General features: G+C 48.6%; 1 protein-coding gene across 2 annotated transcripts in view; it reads right to left on the bottom strand.

The window, feature by feature from the left end:
* LOC111143027 (CTP synthase 1) overlaps positions 1 to 20,195 on the bottom strand; it is a 31,125-nt gene that overhangs the window by 6,001 nt on the left and 4,929 nt on the right. For both annotated transcript variants that reach the window (XM_022496444.1, XM_022496443.1), the window contains exons 3-13: positions 19,244 to 19,414; positions 16,525 to 16,625; positions 15,684 to 15,800; positions 13,224 to 13,307; positions 12,335 to 12,415; positions 8,003 to 8,154; positions 6,580 to 6,712; positions 3,584 to 3,672; positions 2,745 to 2,839; positions 2,001 to 2,063; positions 17 to 60 (exon numbers count right to left, since the gene is read on the bottom strand). In XM_022496444.1, coding sequence (XP_022352152.1) covers positions 17 to 60; positions 2,001 to 2,063; positions 2,745 to 2,839; positions 3,584 to 3,672; positions 6,580 to 6,712; positions 8,003 to 8,154; positions 12,335 to 12,415; positions 13,224 to 13,307; positions 15,684 to 15,800; positions 16,525 to 16,625; positions 19,244 to 19,414 — 1,130 coding nt within the window. The remainder of the gene's footprint in view (positions 1 to 16; positions 61 to 2,000; positions 2,064 to 2,744; positions 2,840 to 3,583; positions 3,673 to 6,579; positions 6,713 to 8,002; positions 8,155 to 12,334; positions 12,416 to 13,223; positions 13,308 to 15,683; positions 15,801 to 16,524; positions 16,626 to 19,243; positions 19,415 to 20,195) is intronic.

Here is a 20,195-nt window from a genome sequence, read left to right as displayed (position 1 = left end):
CCAACACTGGACTCACCACAGGATGGTTGGTCTTAGGGTCAAACTCTGTAGAATTAGCATCTGAAAAATGGAAATACTTACGTTAAGAAAACAGTTAAAATAACACTGATTATTTTCAAGTGTCGTCGTTCTTAAGCTCTTAATTACAATTTCCCTCCCCAGTTCAAAGTGACCTATTCGAACAAAAGCCAGGAGTCACATTAATACGAGGTACACGGTGCACACACACGGCTGAGTGTTTTCCATGTGCGAGCACCGGGAAGCCAAGCTGTGGAAAATGGGGGAATCGAACCAGGGGCACCACCTCATCATCTTTAGCTCGATATTGCCTCCTCGTGACAGCTCACACGCTGCTGCCTCAACTCCCCCTTTCTTGCTTCAGAGTGTATCTCTCCAGGACGGGCAACACATTCCTCTCATCCTTGGCATCTTCTGTGTCGTCCTGCCCGACCGCTCCGCGCAGCAGCTAAGTCAGGAATTCACTGATCTCGAGACCCGAACAGCTTCCTCTCGCTCACTGAACGGATGGTCTAGCCATAAGCAAAACCACTAAAGACTAAAAGGAAAAGAATCCTGTTCCTGGTACCGTCCGGCTCCCTATGCGTGACAGGCCTGGTACCTTCCCTCCTGGGCCTGACCAGAGCCAGGTCCCAGCTGAAGGCAGACTTATCGCCAGGTCACCCACACACCTGGGGACCCCATCGGGTGACTGGTAGTGGCTGGGAGAGGGTCCAGGGTGCCCAGAGGGCCAGCTCCAGGGCCACGGGCAGCTAGGACAGTGCCTGCCAGGGCTCAGGGGCCAAAACTAAAGGGCATGCGGCCTATAGAGCAGCTTGAGTGCTGAGTGAGAGGTGAGTGGGTGAGTGAGTGGGAGGTGACCTCTCAGAAACAGGTCCAAGGAGCCCAGCCCTAACAGTAAGCTGGCCACGGGAGGGCCACTCGTCCCTCATGGAGCCAGGCCGCTTTCACACGCCTCAGGATGCTCGGCTTCTTCTTCCTACAACTTCTGAGGTCTTCTTGAAAACGTGATGTTTGTCAGCTGGGCTACAGAGTCGAGAAGGGCTATGTGGGCTCTGCCATCAGTGGTCCCAGGGAGCCTCGCCCCCGCCGTCGCACTGTGCGCTCCCCTCTCCCACCAGCTGCGTAGGCCTCGGGACATGAGCAAGCTTGTTAAGTGTCCGCACACTGGGCCTGTCATTCTGGGAGGTCGCCCTGCTGTGAGACGCCTCGCTGAAGTAGTGAATGATGAGCCTTGCTCCAGGGAGAGAACCATCTCGATGTCCCTGCTGGGCAGAGCTGAACGCACAGCAGGGAGATCTGATACACCACAGGGAGCAGAAAGCCAGCCAACTGGGTCCACTCGCCCCACAGCACTCCGAGACATGGTAAAACCCTGCTGGGAGCCATGGAGTGTCCAGGTAGTTTGGACAGTTAGCGAGGCACGGAGAATTTCCTACTGGCTAGGCACCACACTGGGACTATTTACAAGCATAATTTCATTCGATTCTCACAACCAGGAGAAGCAGGTACCATCATCACCCCATTTTACAGAAGAAACAGAAGCCCAGAAAGGCTAAGTAACTTATCTAAAATCACCCACAATAAGGGAGGGTCAGAAGTTAAGCCCAGGTCTGACAGGCTCCAGGGCCCAAGCTCATAGTAACTGCACAGCCTCAGGCCAGAGTTTCCTTGCTCAGCACCAGCTCAGGGATGGTGGCTACGGGGATGGGAGTGTGGGCATCTCTGAAGCTGGAGATGCGGGGACAGAGACCCAGGATGCCTGGCCAGCTGTGACTTCTTATTCCTGCCATCGGCACGGCTCGGAGGAGCTGTGCTTTCCCTTCCTGCACATGGCACTTCCCCCTACTGTGCCCCACGAGGTACCAGGAAGCCAGGCCTGGCCTTCTCTGGGGCCCCCTATCACCCAGGGGGCGCCAGGCTCCACGCCCTGCAGAAACACTTCAGCAAGAATTGTAACAAGGTTTGTAACGAACACTTACCTTGCCAGCCCAGCACATTTCTTGAAAACTCAACCACTGCCAACTGCATTCCTAAGCACACACCTTGCAGGTGGAAGGGAAAACACAAAGGAAGCTCTACTGAAAAAGCAGCTTCTATATTTCCCACCAGCCTGCCCTGACTCCGTGTCCCGTTTGCCCACAGAACGACAATCACAAACTCCTACTTTCCCTGCTACCAACAAGCACCCCCGCTGTGTTTTATCTGTTATCAGCTTTCAAAAAGTGGTTCTGAGCTTTCAAAAAGTCCTCATATGAAGGGTCCAAGTTTTGGGAGCCACTCAATTTTAGAAATACGCAGTAGCATATTCATATTTAAAAATTCAAGTTTTCCTATCCTCTCTCATTAAGTCCCCATTTACAGATGATCAAGCTGAAGATTACTAAAATTTGCAGCTCCGGGAAGCATCCAAAATCACGAGCCAATGTGAAGTGAGGGTGTGAAACTCAGCGTCAGGTGTCCTGCCGACCAGCTGGGTCCACAAAAGGACCAGATTTCCTGACTGCTTTTCATTCTCCCCAAATTCCACAGCATCTACATGCGGATGTATAAGCTCTTAAACTTTTCACACTAAGAAAGTCTGCATTTCTCCCAAACAGAACCAAAACGACATCTACTTGAGCGGCTACCTAGAAAGACAGCATCTGTGCTTGGTTCCAGTGACCTCCCTGTTTTACTCGCAGGCTCCCACGCGGCCCTTTTTCTTGCTCTTTCCTACTCCTTACCCAAAAAAGGCTTCTTCTGTTTCCGAGCCCAGGCGATGGCTTGGATTTTTCCTTCTGTCCCCCGAACACCAAATCCCCCCGGAACCAGCACTCCGCTGTACAAGAGAACACAGTACATGGGGATTGGCCCTTCCCGCCAGCCCAAGACACTGATGTCACAAAGTCACTCCCCCTATATTTGGCTACTGGGGCTATGACGGTGACTTGGGAGACTGCCGGTGAGCTGTCTGTAAACACTATGGGCTCAGAAAATGTGCACTAAATGCTTACAAGGGAAAAAAAAAAAAAAAAAAAAAGATGGCACACATGGGTTCTTTCATCATTTTTAACATATGTTAACATAAATGCAACTTCTTACTTCTTGGCTTAAAGAGCTCCCTGGCGTGGGCAGGGAGCCTCTCCCTGTCAGCTCAGAGTGTCTGCCGAGCGGGGGCCTCGGTCATGGCTGTAGGGCTCTAGAACATCCCACTGCTCCAGGGAGCTGGAGTTTCCTGATTGTTTACTATTATAAAGAACAGCTGCCAAAAACCCACAGAGAGACTCTGCGGACGGGTCCTCATCAAACGTTCCGGAAGAGAATCTTTAAATAAGCCTCATCCGTCGGTGCAGGCAGGCAGCAAACGTCCGTGAAATCAGAACGTGTTTTCTTTAGATTCAACTATATTGATAAGCTGTATTTTTGTAAGGCTTAAATCTTACAGACTGTAGCCTTTCAACAATTAAAAGATCTTTAAAAAGCAGATTGCCAGCTACAAGCCCGAGAGCACAGGGCTCTGCTCAGTAAAGCCTCCTCCCACCACCAAAACCCCCGGAAACCCAAGGCCGAGGGCCCTACTCACTGCGCGCTACACAGCTTCTGCCAGGCTTCGTGGTAGCGCACAGGCTCCTCCTGCAACGTGCTCGGCTCCAGGTCCGTGGAATCTATGTACTGGGGACCATTCGGGCGGGGGAGACAAGAAGCAGTCCATGACTCCAGAGCCGCCTTCTTCCTAATTCCTAAATGATACTGTCAATGCCCCATCTTTCTCACTTAAAAAGTTTTAGGGGCTCAGATGGTTAAGCGTCTGCCTTTGGCTCAGGTCATGATCCCAGGGTCCTGGGATGGAGTCCCAAGTCTGGCTCTCTGCTCAGTGGGGAGCCTGCTTCTGCCTCTGCCCTTCCTCCCCACTGCTTGTGCGCACGCGCGTGCGCTGGCTCTCTCAGATGAATAAAATCTTTAAAAAAATAAAAAATAAAGCTTCAAAATTATAATCTTCATGTATTTAAACCCAATAATTTAAAAATAAACTTTAAATTCTTTCTTATAGGGATGGCTGGGTGGCTCAGTCAGTCAGTCTGCTGCCTTTGGCTCAGGTCAGGATCCCAGCGTCCTGGGATCAAGTCCCACATCGGGCACTTGCTCAGCAGGGAGCCTGCTTCTCCCTCTAACTCTGCCTGCTTGTGCGAGGCAAGCAAATTAAATAAATAAATAAATAAATAAATAAAATCTTTAAAAGTAAATAAGTAAATAAATAAATAAATTCTTTCTTATATTTTAAAATACAAATGTTCCCTTCAAAAATCATTGGCCTCCCCCGTATGACTCTCCACTGGCTCTACCCTCAGCCTGCTGGAGTCCAAAGTGTTCTCTCTGGGGCCCCTGGGTGGCTCAGCTGGTTAAGTGTCTGCCTTCAGCTCAGGTCATGATCCCAGGGTCCTGGGATTGAGCCCCGAATCGGGTTCCCTCATCAGCAGGGAGCCTGCTTCACCCTCTGCCTGTCTGTGCTCGCTCTCCCCCATCTCTCTGACAAATAAATAAAATCTTTAAAACTAAAATATAAAGGAAAAAAAAAAAAGAAAAAAGAAAATAATAAAGTGTTCCCTCTGCTCAGAATGCATTTTCCTCCAGCCCGTCTACCACCAAGACTAATTTCCATCTTCGCCTCTTTACTGCATTATAACTTACATGCAATAAAACCCAAGCATTTTAAGTGTACACAGATGAGTTTTGTAAAACATACACACAAAGGTGTGACCACCACCTCAATCAAAAATAAGGAAAATGACTGTCATCCTAAAAATGTCCCTCTGCCCTCCCACCCCCACAAACAACCTCCTCTCGGCCTCCTGCCCTGGACACCCAGGCTCTGCTTTCTATCACCACAGATGCCCCTTTTAGAACTTGATAGAAATAAACACACAATGCGCAGCTTCCGTGTCTGGCTTTTTTGGCTCGGGATGTTTCTGGGATTCATCCCCGCTGCTGTGCGTGTCACGGGTTTATTCCTTCTCGCCCCTGAGCCGTTGCCCACCAAGGAAATACAGTACAACGTGTACACGAACTCACGCTGGACATGTGGATTGGTTCCAGATTTTGGCTATTAAGTATCAGTCCTCTTGTATAAAAATATTTCTTGTGGACCTATGTTTTCAGTAAGTATCAGGGAGCAGAAGTGCTGGGTCATGGAGTAAGTGTACATTTCCCTTTGTGGGAAAGTGCCAGGCTGTGTTCTCACCAGTCGTGCCATTTCCCCAGCCCACCAGCAAGGCGCGGGGTTCCCCATCCTCTTCGGCATGCTCGGCGTCTCTGGCGGGTGTCTGGTCACAGTGGTTTAATGTGCGTGTATTTCCCTGACAAATGAAGCTGCTGCCCTTGTCTGCCTTTCCACATACATCAGGGGCAGCTTCTACGGACGTGTCCACTCAGATCTTCTGCTCCCATTCTTATTAGTTTGTTCGTCTTTTTCCTACTGTTTCCTGCCCAGGACCCTGCGATGGCTTCCCTGAACCTCAGGGGAAGACCCAGCTGTGTGGCCCAGGTGACGGGATTCATGACCTCACAGGCCTGTCTCCAGACATCCTCCAATTCATACTTTCCCATCCACTGAGGTCCCAACTATTCCCCGTCTCCACGCCCTGGGATACACTCTACCTTCTGTCCGAATGCCCTTCCCTTCTGCCTCCCCCATCTTCCCAAACTCTGCCAGAGACCCTCTTGGAGGAAGTCTGCCCTCCTCACACGTCTACCCAGATAGGCTCCCCCACCCCTTCTGTGTGCTCCCCTCACACCTTCGAGACCCCACAGACTCATTCACCTCTCGGCCCCCACCACCCACCATGAAAGGCACAGACTACGTCCACGTGGAGACGACAGATGAAGGAGCCAAAGAATGAGCAAAAGTCGGGGAAGTGTAATAAGATCCCATAATTCTTTAAAATGTATACAGTAGGTCCTTCTGTAGGAAAGTGTTCCCCAGCACAAAGCCAACTAAATTACCATGCTGAGAAACACCCGGAGGAGGAGAAGGCCACTCATGCCAGCAGTGAGGACGGCCAGAACCTGAGCCCTGAACCTCAAGGTTCCAGGCACCCACTCCTCCAGCTTGGCTTCTGCGCGTCCTGTCACGGAGCAGAACACAAGCAGGACCGCTCACAGGTGCCACACACACTCCAGGCACTGGCCTGGCAACCAGACACACATTTCAGAGAAACCTCCCCGCTCTCGGAGGTGGGTATTAGCCCTCCCACGTCCCAGACAAGGTAAGAGAATAGCAGTGTGCCTCTGGTCCACCAGGGCTCCCCCATTCCCCTGGCACAATTGTACTTGGCCACCTGCTACTCAGAATCAACCATCTGCACTTCCGCAAGCACTACCCTGACCACCTCTTCCCTTCACTGTCTCCTGAAAATACCCTACTGCTCTCTCGCTAAGCCAGAAGCCAACCATGAATCCTTTCTAATCCAAAAAAGAAATTCCGAGTTCCAAGAACATATGGCAGATATGCCTACGGCATCTATGAGACCCCAGAAGCCCTCCCTGTCCAGGCCTTGCTATACCCGTGCTGCCCCTCTTTACCTTGATTTCTAACTTGTGGTTGATGGCCAGCGCAGAATGCTCCAGGGCTTTAATGACGGAGGCGTACGAGTCTGAGAACTTGGTGTATTTGCCCACAAGGGCAATAGAGCAGGTCTCCAGCAAGCGATCGTATCTATCACACAAAGACCAAGAGACACCAAATTATTTAGAATGTAAATACCACCATGAGATCAAAACTGCTTTCTAAAAAGAAGAAAACCTCTCTGGGAAGCATACAATGGGAGTGTGTATGATCTGAGTTCTCCGTACACAACAGTAAAGAGGAAGCAACTTTCAAATCCATGTGGCAGGCTTTGTAAAGAAAGTAGGATTTTAGAACTTGGCATGAAGAGATGGCTTCCAAATCCCACACAAATTCTTTCTTAAAAATTAAAATCCCAGGGACGCCTGGGTGACTCAGTGGGTTAAAGCCTCTGCCTTCGGCTCAGGTCATGATCTCAGGGTCCTGGGATTGAGCCCCTCATCGGGCTCTCTGCTCGGCAGGGAGCCTGCTTCCTCCTTTCTCTCTGCCTGCCTCTCTGCCTGCTTGTGATCTCTGTCTGTCAAATAAATAAATAAAATCTTTAAGAAAAAAAAAAAATTAAAATCCCAAAGAGCTAAAAAAAAATTAACAGACAATTCTTAGAAGTTAACGTGATGAAGGGAATAGTCAAATAAACTATAGGACATTAACACAATGGTCTATATTCACCAAAAACCTTCATCATAAAGTATAATTAGTAACAGAGCAAAAATGTTTGTAATAGCGTATGAAAACGGGATCCTCGAGCTATATGCCATTTTCATGGCTGCCTACAGATATACGTGGAAATGCACAAAGACTGGAAGGGCCAACAGCAAAAGGAAAACGCCCCTCACAGAGCAAGGTAGGAGTGCCCCCCACCCCGCAGAGCCAGCGCCGAGGCTGCGGAAACACCTCTGAAGTGAGGCGAGAGCATCACTGAAGTGTCTGGAGGAATGGGGACGGTTCTCAAAGCGAGCAGCTTCGGCGGCAGCAGTAACACAAGACCGGACACCCCGCTCATCCTCTTCTGGGCGGTAAGCGGCACATTCCCAAACAGCTCAGCTATCTGGGGGTGGGGGGGAACCTCAGGAGTGCCGGGCCACGGTCAGCCAGGAGGGCAGGCCTTGGGGACAAGAGCTCACCCACGGCCACTAGACGCCCGTTAACATGGATTTCCTGGTGGAGGGGACACGAGGCCACAAGGTGTGTGATCTGAGCTCAGCCCTGCCAGGACTTCCTCAGTCCTGATGCAACAAGGTGAGGGCTAAAAGCCTGTCCCTGCCTCTCTTACCACCGAGTCCTTCCCTAGCGTGAGCCGACAGCGTGAGCAAATTCCCTGAGACCCTCCCGAGAAGAGAAATAAAGCCCGGACTCCCAGCTCCTTATCATGAAGCAAACCTGTCTGCCATCTCTTTCCACTTCATCAGCATTTTTCGTGGCTGCCTCTCGATTGGAAGGTCAAGTCTCCGGAGAAAATAGTCTACGACCCCCTGCTCCTCTAGCAACAAGGGGACTCGGTAGATGGAGGAGACATCATGGACGCAGATCACCTGTGTAAAAACAGGCAAAGGTTATTTAATAAAAACAAACAAAAACGAACTGGGCTGGCAGCCTCCTACTGGCTCTATCACCTCAGAAAATAACTTCTACATCTGAAAATGGCAAGGGCAATTTTCTAGAAAAATATACATTACGAAAACTGACTCATGAACAGAATAAAAAATTAGAGGCTAATCTCTTATGAACATGACTGCAAAAATCCTTTAAAAAAAGAAAAAAAAAATCAGGGGTGCCTAGGTGACTGAGTCGGTTAAGCATCGACTCTTGATTTCAGCTCAGGTCATGATCTCAGGGTCACGGGACTGATCCCCACATCGGGCTCTGTGCTCACACTCAGCACGGAGTTACCTAGAGAGTCACTCTCTAAAATAAATAAAATCTTAAAAATAAAAAAAAAAATCACAAACCAAACCACAAATGTAGTTTAAAAAAAGAAAAAACTTCATGTCCAAGTAGGATTTGTCCCAAGAATGGTGGCTGTCGAACTTGGCTGTACACTGGAGTCACTTGGGTGAGCTTTTAAAAATTCGCAAGCCCATACCGTACCCACCACCACACGGACTAGAACCTCTGGGGGTGGCAAGCAGGGATGTCATTTTTCAGGCTGAGTCCAAAAACCATGGCGTTAAGACATATAACAGTGGAATTCACTACACGAACAGACAAAAAAAGGAAAAAAAAGTCACCTCAGTGGATGAAGCTAATAAAAATTCAAAACCAACCCACAGTAAAAATGCTTGGTGAATTAGGACTATTAGGGAAAATGTGAAAAACATAAAGAAGAAAAAATAAAAGCCCACAGCAAACATCATTTGGTTCTCAACATGTAATATTAACGTTTAATCTTTTTTTTTTTTTAAATATTTTATTTATTTGACAGAGAGAGAGATCACAAGTAGGCAGAGAGGCAGGCAGAGAGAGAGGGGGAAGCAGGCTTCCTGCTGAGCAGAGAGCCCGATGCGGGGCTCGATCCCAGGACCCTGAGATCATAACCCTGGCCGAAGGCAGAGGCTTAACCCACTGAGCCACCCAGGTGCCCCAACGTTTAATCTTTAAAGCTGAGACAAGGCAAAACTGGCCACTATTGTACATTCTATTCAGTGATGTATTAGAGATATTACCCATTACAATTAAATAAGAAACATATAAAATGGAAAATAAAAAGCAACTGCTCAGCACTACATTCAGTATTACTTCTCATCCACAAAAACCCCTAGAATTTACATGTAAACAAACAGAACTAGCAGAATTTCAGTGAGGCTGCCAGGCTTGAGATCAATGAGCAGAGGTCAGCAGGGTTCCTATACATGGTCATATCTAATTAGGAAAATTAATTTTTTTTTAAGCAGGCTCCACACCCAGCATGGAGCCCAACGTGGGGCTTGAACTCACAACCCTGAGATCAAGACCTGAGCTGAGATCAAGATTCGGGCACTCAACCGACTGAGCCACCCTGGGGCTCCTAGGAAATGTAGTTTTTAAAATTTTCCCATTCATATAGCTACAAATATTACGAATACCTATAAATAAATCTAGAAAAAAAACTTTACAAATAAAGAAATCTTAAAAAAGCAACTTTATGAGAAAACACTATAGATTACTGTTGAAGGATGGTCTTTCCAAGGAAAGAAGCTGGGACAACTGGCTATCCACAGGCAAAAAGATGAATTTCAATTTTACTAGAAAGTTGCTATCCATAAAAGGGAACTCACAATGGATCCCAGGCCTGAATATAAGACCTAGAATTATAAAACTTCTAGAAGAAAACATGAAATCTTTTTGTAAAGTGGAGTTCTCGGGCAGAATACCAAAAGCACAACCAATACAGAGAGAAATGGATACACGGGAGTTTATCAGAATGTAAAAGCTTTTGTGCTCCGAAAGATACCACTAAAAAGGTAAGACAAGCCACAGACTTGGAGAAAAATGTGCAAATCACAGATCTGAAAGGACTATTCTTCAGAAAATACAGAGAATTCCTATAACTCAGTAAGATAAGCAACTCAATTTAAAAATAGGCAAAAGATTTGAAATGCGAATTTAAATCTAGAAACACTTGTCACGTTCTTAATAGTATTTTTTAATAACCTATTCTTTTTGTTTTTTACGATTTTTTTATTTATTTTGACATAGAGACACACAGCGAGAGAGGGAACACAAGCAGGGGGTAGTGGGAGAGGGAGAAGCAGGCTTCCTGCTGAGCAGAGAGCCTGATGTGGGGCTTGATCCCAGGATCCTGGGATTATAACCTGAGCCGAAGGCAGACGCTTAACAACTGAGCCACCCAGATGCCCCTTAATAACGTATCCTATCATGGAATTTAATTACCTTCACTTGCTGGGATAGAAATACCTCAAATAAATGAAATGCATAAATAAGAAGGCTGCTCATAACAACATAGTTATTCTGACGCTCTATACAGATAGTTCCTGACTTTGAGTGGTTTGATTTGATACTCTGCTTTAGGGTGGTGTGAAAACAACACACATTCAGTAGAAAGGATACTCTGCATTTTGAACTGTGGTCCCCAGGCTAGCAACTGGCTGTACGCTCTCTCGTGTTGTGGGGCCACAGCAGCGGGCCACAGCAGCAAGCCACAGCCTCCAGTCAGCCCCAGGGTCACAGGGTAAACAACCGATAGCTTACAACGGTTCTGTACCCACAACCACTGTTCCCCACTTTCAGTACAGTGTTCGATGAATTACATGAGATAGTCAATACTTTACTGTAAAACAGGCTTTGTGTTAGGTGATTCTGCCCACCTATAGGCTACATTTAAAGTAGGCTAGGTATATCAACACATTTTTGACTTAGGGTATTTTCTTTTTTTTTTTCTTTTAAAGATTTTATTCATTTATTTATTTGACAGAGAGAGAGATCATAAGTAGGCAGAGAGGCAGGCAGAGGGAGGAGGAAGCAGACTCCCTGCTGAGCAGAGAGCCCAATGTGGGCCTCGGTCCCAGAACCCTAAGATCATGACCCCAGCCGAAGGCAGAGGCTTAAACCCACTGAGCCACCCTGGCACTCTGACTTAGGTATTTTCAACTTACAACAGGTTGCCTGGGATTAGCCCATTGTTAAGTCAAGGGAGATCTGTATTTAGTAGGAAGCAGAATTCCTGACACGGAGCTCCCAGCTTGGGAAGCACTGAGAACACTGATCTCGGGCCCCAGGCCACGCTCACAGCCGGACTCCTGAGTGCCCTCGGAGATGGGGGGTCAGAGGCTGCCCTGCTCTCTTCACTTCAACGCCAGTGACTTTGACTTTTTGACCCTCACTGCCATACCCCCTGTAGTCCTGCTGCTTCCTTCTCTCCCCCCAGGCCAGCCGGGCCCTCCTGCTTCACCTCTTGACCCTCAGTAACCCAGCAGCAAAGCAAACCACTCACAACCTCAACACAAATTCCTGGACCTCAACTTCCCCGCTCCCGCCCTTCAGTCGCTCTGACCGCAGCCACAGCCTCAACTTACCCGCACCAGGCCTTCCCTACCGTGCCCCACCCTGGACCTATGACAGGTCCCAAAAGTCTGAATTTCCTATTTAAGAAGTATCCTCCATAAGCACATGTAACGAAAAAGACTAAATCAGGATTAAAGCCTCCGCCACCTTAGACACCAGGCGCTAGTAATTTAAAGCTAGTTGAAGTGGTTCCTGCCTTCAAGAAGCCAAGTCTATGAGTAGAGACAAACACGGACGGATGGACAGATGGACGGACGGACACACACACACACACACACTCTCTCTCTCTCTCTCATTCTCTCTCTCTCCCCAAGGGGCAGCAGAACATGTCTCACCATGTGAGACACACAGGTCGCCCAAGAATTGTCAACTTTGAGGCCTGAGGGGGAAGCAGCTTGACAGGTAGAGCTTCTCTGGCAATATTGGGTCCCGGGGGAGCCCTGGAGGGTGAAAATGAATAGGAGACGGCGGGGCCAGCGGGGAGGACGAGGCCATGCAGCCTGGCTGGAGCCAAGGGTACAAGGAGTGGGGAGAGAAGAGGCCAGAGAGGTCAAGTACGTCCAGAAAACCAGAGCCAACAGCATCAGTTCCAGGCAAGAGACTCCTGTCTCGAACTGTGAAACAAGGAGCAAGCCTCACGAAAGCGGCTGCGACCCCTCAGGATAACTAGAACCAAAACCCAACTGACGCGGAGATGGAATTTCGACTCACTTGTTCAGGTTCAACGTGGCAGAACATTGAGATTTTCTCTTTCACTGACGTGTCCAGAGGATTTGAGCACCTGCACACAATCTAGCAGGAAACAAAGAAAGGCGTTCAGACAGAAGAGGAAGAGGGATGACGGAGCTGGGGTACTTTCCTGACATGAAAACAGACATCACCTCGTGAAGCCGGATGAAAATGTGAACTCCAGCCCAGTGCAGGCCAACATGAAAATAGGACCTGTTTTCAAAACTGAATTCCTAAAGTCCCGCTCTGGAGAAACAGGAGGGGGGGGGCAGTGCAGATGAACATGCTGATGGTGAACTTCGGGAACCCAGTGGGTTTTCCTCAGGTGGAGTCTTGGGTAAGAGGGAGCGGACACTGAATGACGGGTGCAGAGGAGAGACGAGGCACAACCTCACACAGGCCCGTGAGGAAATCTTTGTAAAAGGCAACCCCCGCTCAAAGCACTCACCCTGTTTCCCCACCAGCATGGAAAAGCAAGCCAACAAAGCAAAGGTCTTATCTGCTGAGGAGCTGAGATTTTCTTTTCTTTTTTTTAACTGAACTACAGCTGACAGGCGATGTTACATGGGTTTCAGGAGCACAACGTAGCGATGGGACTCTATGCCCTACGCTGTGCTCACCACGAGGGCAGCCGTCCGCGCCTCTCACCCCCGGGGCCTTATTCTCTCCCTGACCCGAAGTCTGCGGCTCCCATTCTGTACCCCCCACCTCCTCCCCTTGGGCAACCACCAGTTTGTTTTCTCTCTTTGTGGATCTGTTTCCGCTTTTTGTCTTTCCAATTCCATATAAGTGGAGTCCCATGGTATGTGGAGGAGAGATTTTAATTAGATATCCAAGATCGCACTGAAACCAGGGAATCATAAAACCTTACCAGATCTGGAGAAAGCCCGAGGCCTCTGAGCTCCCGAACGCTATTCTGGGTGGGCTTAGTCTTCTGTTCCCCTGTTGAACTTGGCTATTTTACAAAAGGGGAGAAAAAGTTCATTTCTCTAGGATAAAGAATTTTCAGGCATGACTTTTCTCTGAATCCCTTGTATGGATCAGTGTCTAATTTAGTTTTTATTTTTGTCAAAGGCCCATGTGTATGTATTTTCCACAGGGTCTGTCCTAACAGCGGTATCGGCACCCAGACTCCTCCCCTTCCCCAAACCCCAGGGGCAGCCACTCTCCCATGATCCTTCTGGTACGATTCATGCTGCTTCTTGACATGTGGCCTGAGACATTTCCTACTGATTCCCCCGTTAGACGGTGGGAACTATAGTTAGAAAGCTACGACACATGCTCCTGTCCTGTGACTACAGCCCATCTCATGATACCCCTCGACAGTTGTGTGTGTTTGAGTACTTAAATCCTGCCATCATAAACCATGCACCACACTTTTCCTTTCTGTCCAAATTTGGTTTGTTTTCCTTGGTGGGTGTTTGTTTTGTTTTCTTGGCATGCTGAGTTTCCTAAGTACTAAATTAACCCTATCTCCCTCTCACACTTCACAGATTTGCTGGGTACAGTATTCTAGGCTGGAAAGCATTTTTCCCTGACCACTTGTAAAGAAACAGCTTCCCTGTCTTCTAGCTTCTAGTATTGCTACTAAGAAAATGTAACACCTTACAAATTCTTGGTTTTTCTCTTTACAGCCTTTTAGAGTGTCTGCCCCATAATTAGGAAATTTCAGTGATGTGCCTTGTTGGGGGTCATGTCCCATTCAGTATGCTCAGCAGTTGGTGGGTCCTTTCAATCTAGAAGCTAATGTCCTGAAATCTCCGTGAATTATTTAGATCAAAGGATCGGAAAACTTTTCCTGTAACAGGCCAGGTAATAAGTACTTTAGGTTTTATGGGCCATACAGTCTGTCACAAGGACTCGAACTCTGCTGTTTCCCTACAGAAGCCTCCACAGACAACACATACAGAGGTGAGCACAGCTGTATTTCCAAAAGAGCTTTCCTGGCGAAAACGGGGTACACTGACTTGGCCTGTGGGCATAGTTTGTTGATCCCTGGTTCTGATGACACATCCCTCGCCATTTCTCTATTATTTTCTGGAAACCCTAACCCTGTCCTCTCCTTCTCTTACCCCTGCTCTCCTATTTCCTCTCTCTTGATTTTCTTATGTATTTCCTGCAATAGGTCCTCTACCTTCTTTCTCTCAAGTTTTTCATTCCTGCTATCCCATTTTTAATGGAAATTAATATCCCATTTTTTAAATTTTCTGTTCTCTGAATGCCCCTTCCTTAGGGTATCCAATTCTTGTTTCACAGATGCAGCTGATCTCCCCTTTGACTCTGAGGACACAAGTGACAGGCTGTTCTAGTTGTGAAGTTTCCTGCTTCCTCCAGATCCCAAACTTCTTCTAAGTTCCCCTACGTCCCGCTGTTTTGATTTCCTGCACATCTAGGTGCTTTCTCCAAATGTCTGGTGATCTCTGGCCATGGGCTGACATTTCAAAGCCAACTGGAAGTTCTGAGTGAATAGGGTGGGCCTGTTCCCCTGTTCCCCACTGTTTCACTGGGGAGCCGCTGAGGGTAGTGTGTTTTCTCTTGGGCTGGTCATACACCCCATCGTGAACCTCACATGCACAGTTCAAGCCTGGCTGTGATGATTCTGGGAACTGAGTGGCAGAAGAAGGCAGGGTGTCCCAACAGCATCCAAGTGCACTTACCCCCATGGTTTTACTTCCGTATTACCGCTCTGAACTACTGCTACTATCTGCTCATCTAGAATCCCTCTCTGGAGAAAAAGCTTCAGCCTTCTGCCAAGGTGGGAAAGGGACTGGCACCCAAAAGTGCACACATTAGGGAAGGAGATGATGGGTTCTAGCTGCTTCTCAAATGGCAGTTACCATGAGGTGCCCCCAGCTGCCAATGCATCTGGTGCGGCCCCTTCCTGAGCCTCTAAAGAGGGTTGTGCAGGGCAAACACTGCTGCTTCTCCGCCGGCCCTGCTGCAGGCTCACGAGTCTGCTCTCTCACTTCCTACACGGCACCTGCTTTCTGGCTTCCTATGTTTCGTTCCCATTGACCCTTTCACATTACCTATGTGACTGTTTCTCTTTAAAAAAAAAAAAAAAAAAAGCCCATTACTCTAATTGTAGCAGGGTTTCACCATGTAGTAGAGACAAATGGACATTTTCAATCCATCGTCTTCAAATGCACCTTCCCTGGCTAGCTTCTAAATGTTTTCTAACTGATCTTTTCAAATAGTACAATTATAATCATTTTAAATTCACAAAGATCTTTATTCCCTGCACCTCACATATCTAAAACACATAAGGGATGAAAACCATCCTCTTCTCTTTCTTCTCCATCCCCCACAAAGTAAAACTTGAGTGCCTTACCTGAGGAACAAGACTGACATGAATATTACAAAAGTTCTCTCTCTTGACCTTGAACTGGAACTGACGGAAGGCCTCAATAAAGGGCATGCTTTCTATATCTCCCACTGTTCCACCGAGCTACAAGAACAAAGTTATTATAGAAGTCAAGCACTAAATTCTCCTCTTGTGGTTTAGTTTTCTAACAACCACACCTCATCATCTCAACCCGGTGACCAGAAACAGCATAATGTGGACTCTCTGAGCCCGGCTAATGTCCCTTAGCAGTAACCGAAATTCCCTTATGCTGCAAAGTTACTTTTCTAGACAGGCTCTCCATTCCCCCAAGGTTATAGATCTGGCCAAGAAAAAGATCAGGTGAAAGATACACTAGAAATTGTATTTGTACAATATCAGAAAGCAAAGAAACCTAAATCTTATCTACTTAGTTAGCCGTAAATAACTTTTGTATGAAAAAGTATCAGTTATAAAGAAACTGCTAGAATTTCTGAGTCCCCTATTTCTGCAGGAACACAGATCAAGCAGCTAGGACCAGCAGAACATGAACGTTCCTACCAGAGGAGAACGGACGGTCAGCGACGTTCTCAAGGGACAGAGGAGAACGTGTCCTGCCACCATTACTGGCACAGTCCATGGTGAGTGAATGTACACAGGCTGAAGAGGAGACTCACTCACACGGAGGACTGCTTTGGATGGTGTGGGTGTTCCCATGACCGGTACTGTGCCCAGACCCGCCCCACCATGGGGAGGAGGCTTGGGCCTCACGGGGCATGGTCTTATCAGGTGCTGCTGGCTAAGTAAGGAGATAAGTGTGTACTCTCAGTTAGAAAAGACTCGTACGAACCTCAATAACACACACTTGAGGTTCCAGGCCATCTTCATCCACAGGTATCAGCGCCTGTCTCATGACCCACTCCTGGATTGCGTCTGTGATGTGAGGGACAACTGGAAAAGAGAAAAGAAATACATACCTTACCCTTTTCTGTCAGCCCTGCTGGAGGCAAACATGCTTACTAGACAATTAAGTGCTGTAGTCTTTGCCTGGAGTAGTGATGGGGTCATAAATATATTGTTGAGATCACTCCTTTTTAAATTTATTTATTTATTTGAGAGAGGCAGGGAGAAAGAGAGCAAGAGTGAGAGAGCACGTGGGCACATGAGCAGCGGGGGGAGGAACAGAGGGAGAGGGAGAAACAGGCTCCTGGCTGAGCAGGGAGCCCGATGTGGGACTCGATCCCAGGACCCTGAGATCATGACCTGAGCTGAAGGCAGACGTTTTAACTGACTGAGCCACCCAGGTGACCCCGTTGAGACCACTCTTAAACGGCATTTAATAATCTCCGGGCTCACACTTCCTGTGGCCTCCCCTCCACATTTCCAGGTTGTGGCTGGACGCACACGAGGGTAAGGCCAAGAGTGTGTCCGGAACCCACATCAGAGCCCTTGCATCCCATGCAGAGACGACCCCGGCTGCCCCCCACGCATCAGATCCCGCGGCCACCTGCACCGCTAACTGCTGAAGGCAGCCACTTCACACTGGGTGCTTTCCAGGCCCCTGTTCCGGTATGTTCCAGTTCATGAAAGGATGAACAATCCACGGGTAAGAGAGAGTACGGGAGGGCAGGGTGGTGAGGGGATAGCATCCGGGGCCAGAACGTCTGGATTCAAGCCTGAGTTCCACCACTCATCAGGTACAGATCCTTGAGTGAATTACTTAACTATTCTTAAGCTCAATTTCCCTATGCGCTCAGTGGAGACGACAGCTTCTACTGCCTCAAGCTGTGGGGATCTCCTGCGACACCACTGGGAAAATGCTAAGCAGCGAGCCTCACAGGCCAGTCCTCCAGAAAGCCAGCCACCGCACCGCGTGTTAAAATCCTAGTTGTAGGACTCAGGAGGCGAGCTTCTCGAGGGGGCAGGGATTACTGTTCAACTCGTTCCCAATTTAACCAGCAGTGCCTCAGGCACAAGGATATTCATTATTCCACACTGTGCAGCCAATAGGACCTTTTAAAAATGCAAAACAGAGCTCCCCTGCTCCCATGTTTTAAACTCTTCAATGGCTTCCCACGGCTCTGAGTAAAATCCAAACTCCGGGGCCACCGCCCAGAAGGCCCTGTGTCACCTGGCTGCAGGCTACCTCCTCCCCACTCCACGCATTGCCCTGGTCACCGCGCCCGACGCCCTCTGCTCCCTGAGGACCCGGAGGGACCACCCGCAGCCCGGGCCTCTGTGTGGCCTTGCCCCCTCCTCCACAGGCCCCCCGCCGGCCTCCCAGCACAAACACCTCCTCCTGGAGACTCCCCCTAACCACCTGTCCAAACAGGCCGCCCCACGCTCTCTCCTATTTACTTCCCTCACAGCGCTCATCAGACGTCTTGCTTCAGCTGTTTGTTTGCGTGTCTCCCACACGGTAGCCTCCGTGGGGTCAGAAGACTCGCTGGTCTTGCTCATCACGTAGTCCCAGCGCCAGGGAGGGTGTGACGGCTGCTGAGTATTCGAGAAACACGGGATGGCTGAAGGCATACACAGATGACTGCACTGGAGGCCTAGACCAACAGACTGTGATCAAGTCTGATTCCTAACTGATCCCCTTCCTTTGTGTCAGGAACTCAGAGAGACTTTCTCGCCCTCCCGACAACCAGGAAAGGCAGGAAGTTATCTCCATTTGACAAAAAAGGGAACCAGATCCCAAAGAGGTTCAGTAATCTGTGCTCACAAAGCTGTAAGTGGCAGGGCTACGCTCTAAACGACCCCATGCGTGGACAGGCCCAGACGAGAGCTGACTGTCGGCACGACCCATGGCTCTCAGTTCAGCAAAGTCTTAAGCCAAGAGTGGCAAGTTTCTCAAATGCATGCGGTGGGGAACCCCCAGGACAGCAGACAGACACAACTGAAGCTGGCTGGGGAAGGCGCAGGAGGATGGGAGCCCCACGTCTCCAGCTCCCCCGGCCCATGGGTGCCCTTGACCAGCCAGCAGGCCGCACAGGGGACATTCTCTTCCTGCTCCCATTGAAGTCAACCCCAGATGCACGACAGACACACAACACGGGGCTCGCTGCCCTGACCTGGCTGCCTTCATCAATCCACATTCATCCCTGCAGAAGGACAAGAGCCCTCTGGACTCACACCCTGCGAGGGGCCCAGGGAGCTTCAGTGCCTTTCATGGGGTCACAGGGGCTTCTCCATGCGAGTTTTTTTTTTTTTTTTTTTACGATTTTATTTATTTATTTGACAGACAGAGATTACAAGTAGGCAGAGAGGCAGGCAGAGAGAGAGGAGGAAGCAGGCTCCCCACCGAGCAGAGAGCCCAACACGGGGTCGATCCCAGGACCCTGGGATCATGACCTGAGCCGAAGGCAGAGGCTTTAACCCACTGAGCCACCCAGGCGCCCCCTTCATGCGAGCTTTTAAGCCAACAGCTGTACAGCTCTGAACTTTCGACCAAGGGCGTTTGTCAGTAACAATACCTTGACACTTTCAGGCATAGAAAGTAAATTTCTGTACTCCAAAGAAAGCAAACTGGTTAAGATTCTTTAGACTGAAGGCAAATCCAGTTCTACCTTGGACAGTTTTCCCCAAGTAATCGCCTTTGCGTTCCTTGTTAATGACGTACTGGTAGATCTTTCCCGTGGTCAGATTATTGTCCTTGGTGAGGCGGATGTCAAGGAAGCGCTCGTAGTTCCCCAGGTCAAGATCGACTTCCCCACCGTCATCCAGCACAAAAACCTCACCTGTGACGAACAGCAGACATGGTCAGGGGAAGTGGAAAACCTACGTCAGGGCAAACTTGAGTCTCAAAATGTAAACACTCGCATAGAATGAAGTCTGCGTTACCTTGATATAAAGCAGAGACATTTATTTCTAGAGAACTAAATATGACACAAAAGAAAGATAAATCACCAACCATTCTCTAAAAGGTAATAACACACTTCCAGCCTCTCCACAAGCTCAGTGTGGATCAGGAAGTACAAGAGAGCATGCAATGGAAGGAAATCATGGCCTCGGGGCACAGGGAGCTTTATAGGAGTGTCGTGTCTGCTGCCCAAAAAGAATTTTCAACAAAGCCTCCTAACTTGAGCAGAAAAAGGTTTCAGATGGGATAAAAGCATGATTTCCTTCAGAACTCACACTGGGTATTAAGGACCTGTTGGTTAGAAAAACCGAAGTCTGGGCTACCCTTTAGTCCCAAAGTTGTGAGACTCAAAGTTTCCCCCATTCCTCTGTTTCACATTCATTCCTTGAGATGTTATTCTTAGAAGTCTTGCCCAGGATGGTTCGTTCTTACCATCACAATAGGAGATGAGCTCAAAAATGGGAAAGGAGAAAAGGTCTTCTTTCCCCACCTCAGAGAGAGGTTTCTATTACAGAAACCTCTGGACTCTCATCACCACGATCACTGTCTGGATTTCTGCTCCCTCTCTGTCTAGGTGAGAAAAGCAAATTCTGCTACACTAAGGACTTTTTAGAAGGCAGGAAATACAAGTCACGTTATACAACACACACACAAGTTCC

This window comes from Enhydra lutris, unplaced genomic scaffold, assembly GCF_002288905.1.
Source record: "Enhydra lutris kenyoni isolate GAN:26980312 unplaced genomic scaffold, ASM228890v2 scaffoldscaffold9, whole genome shotgun sequence".
NCBI lineage: Eukaryota > Metazoa > Chordata > Mammalia > Carnivora > Mustelidae > Enhydra > Enhydra lutris.
Note: the sequence above shows the minus strand (reverse complement) of the source record. Positions and strands in the feature narration are given on the sequence as shown.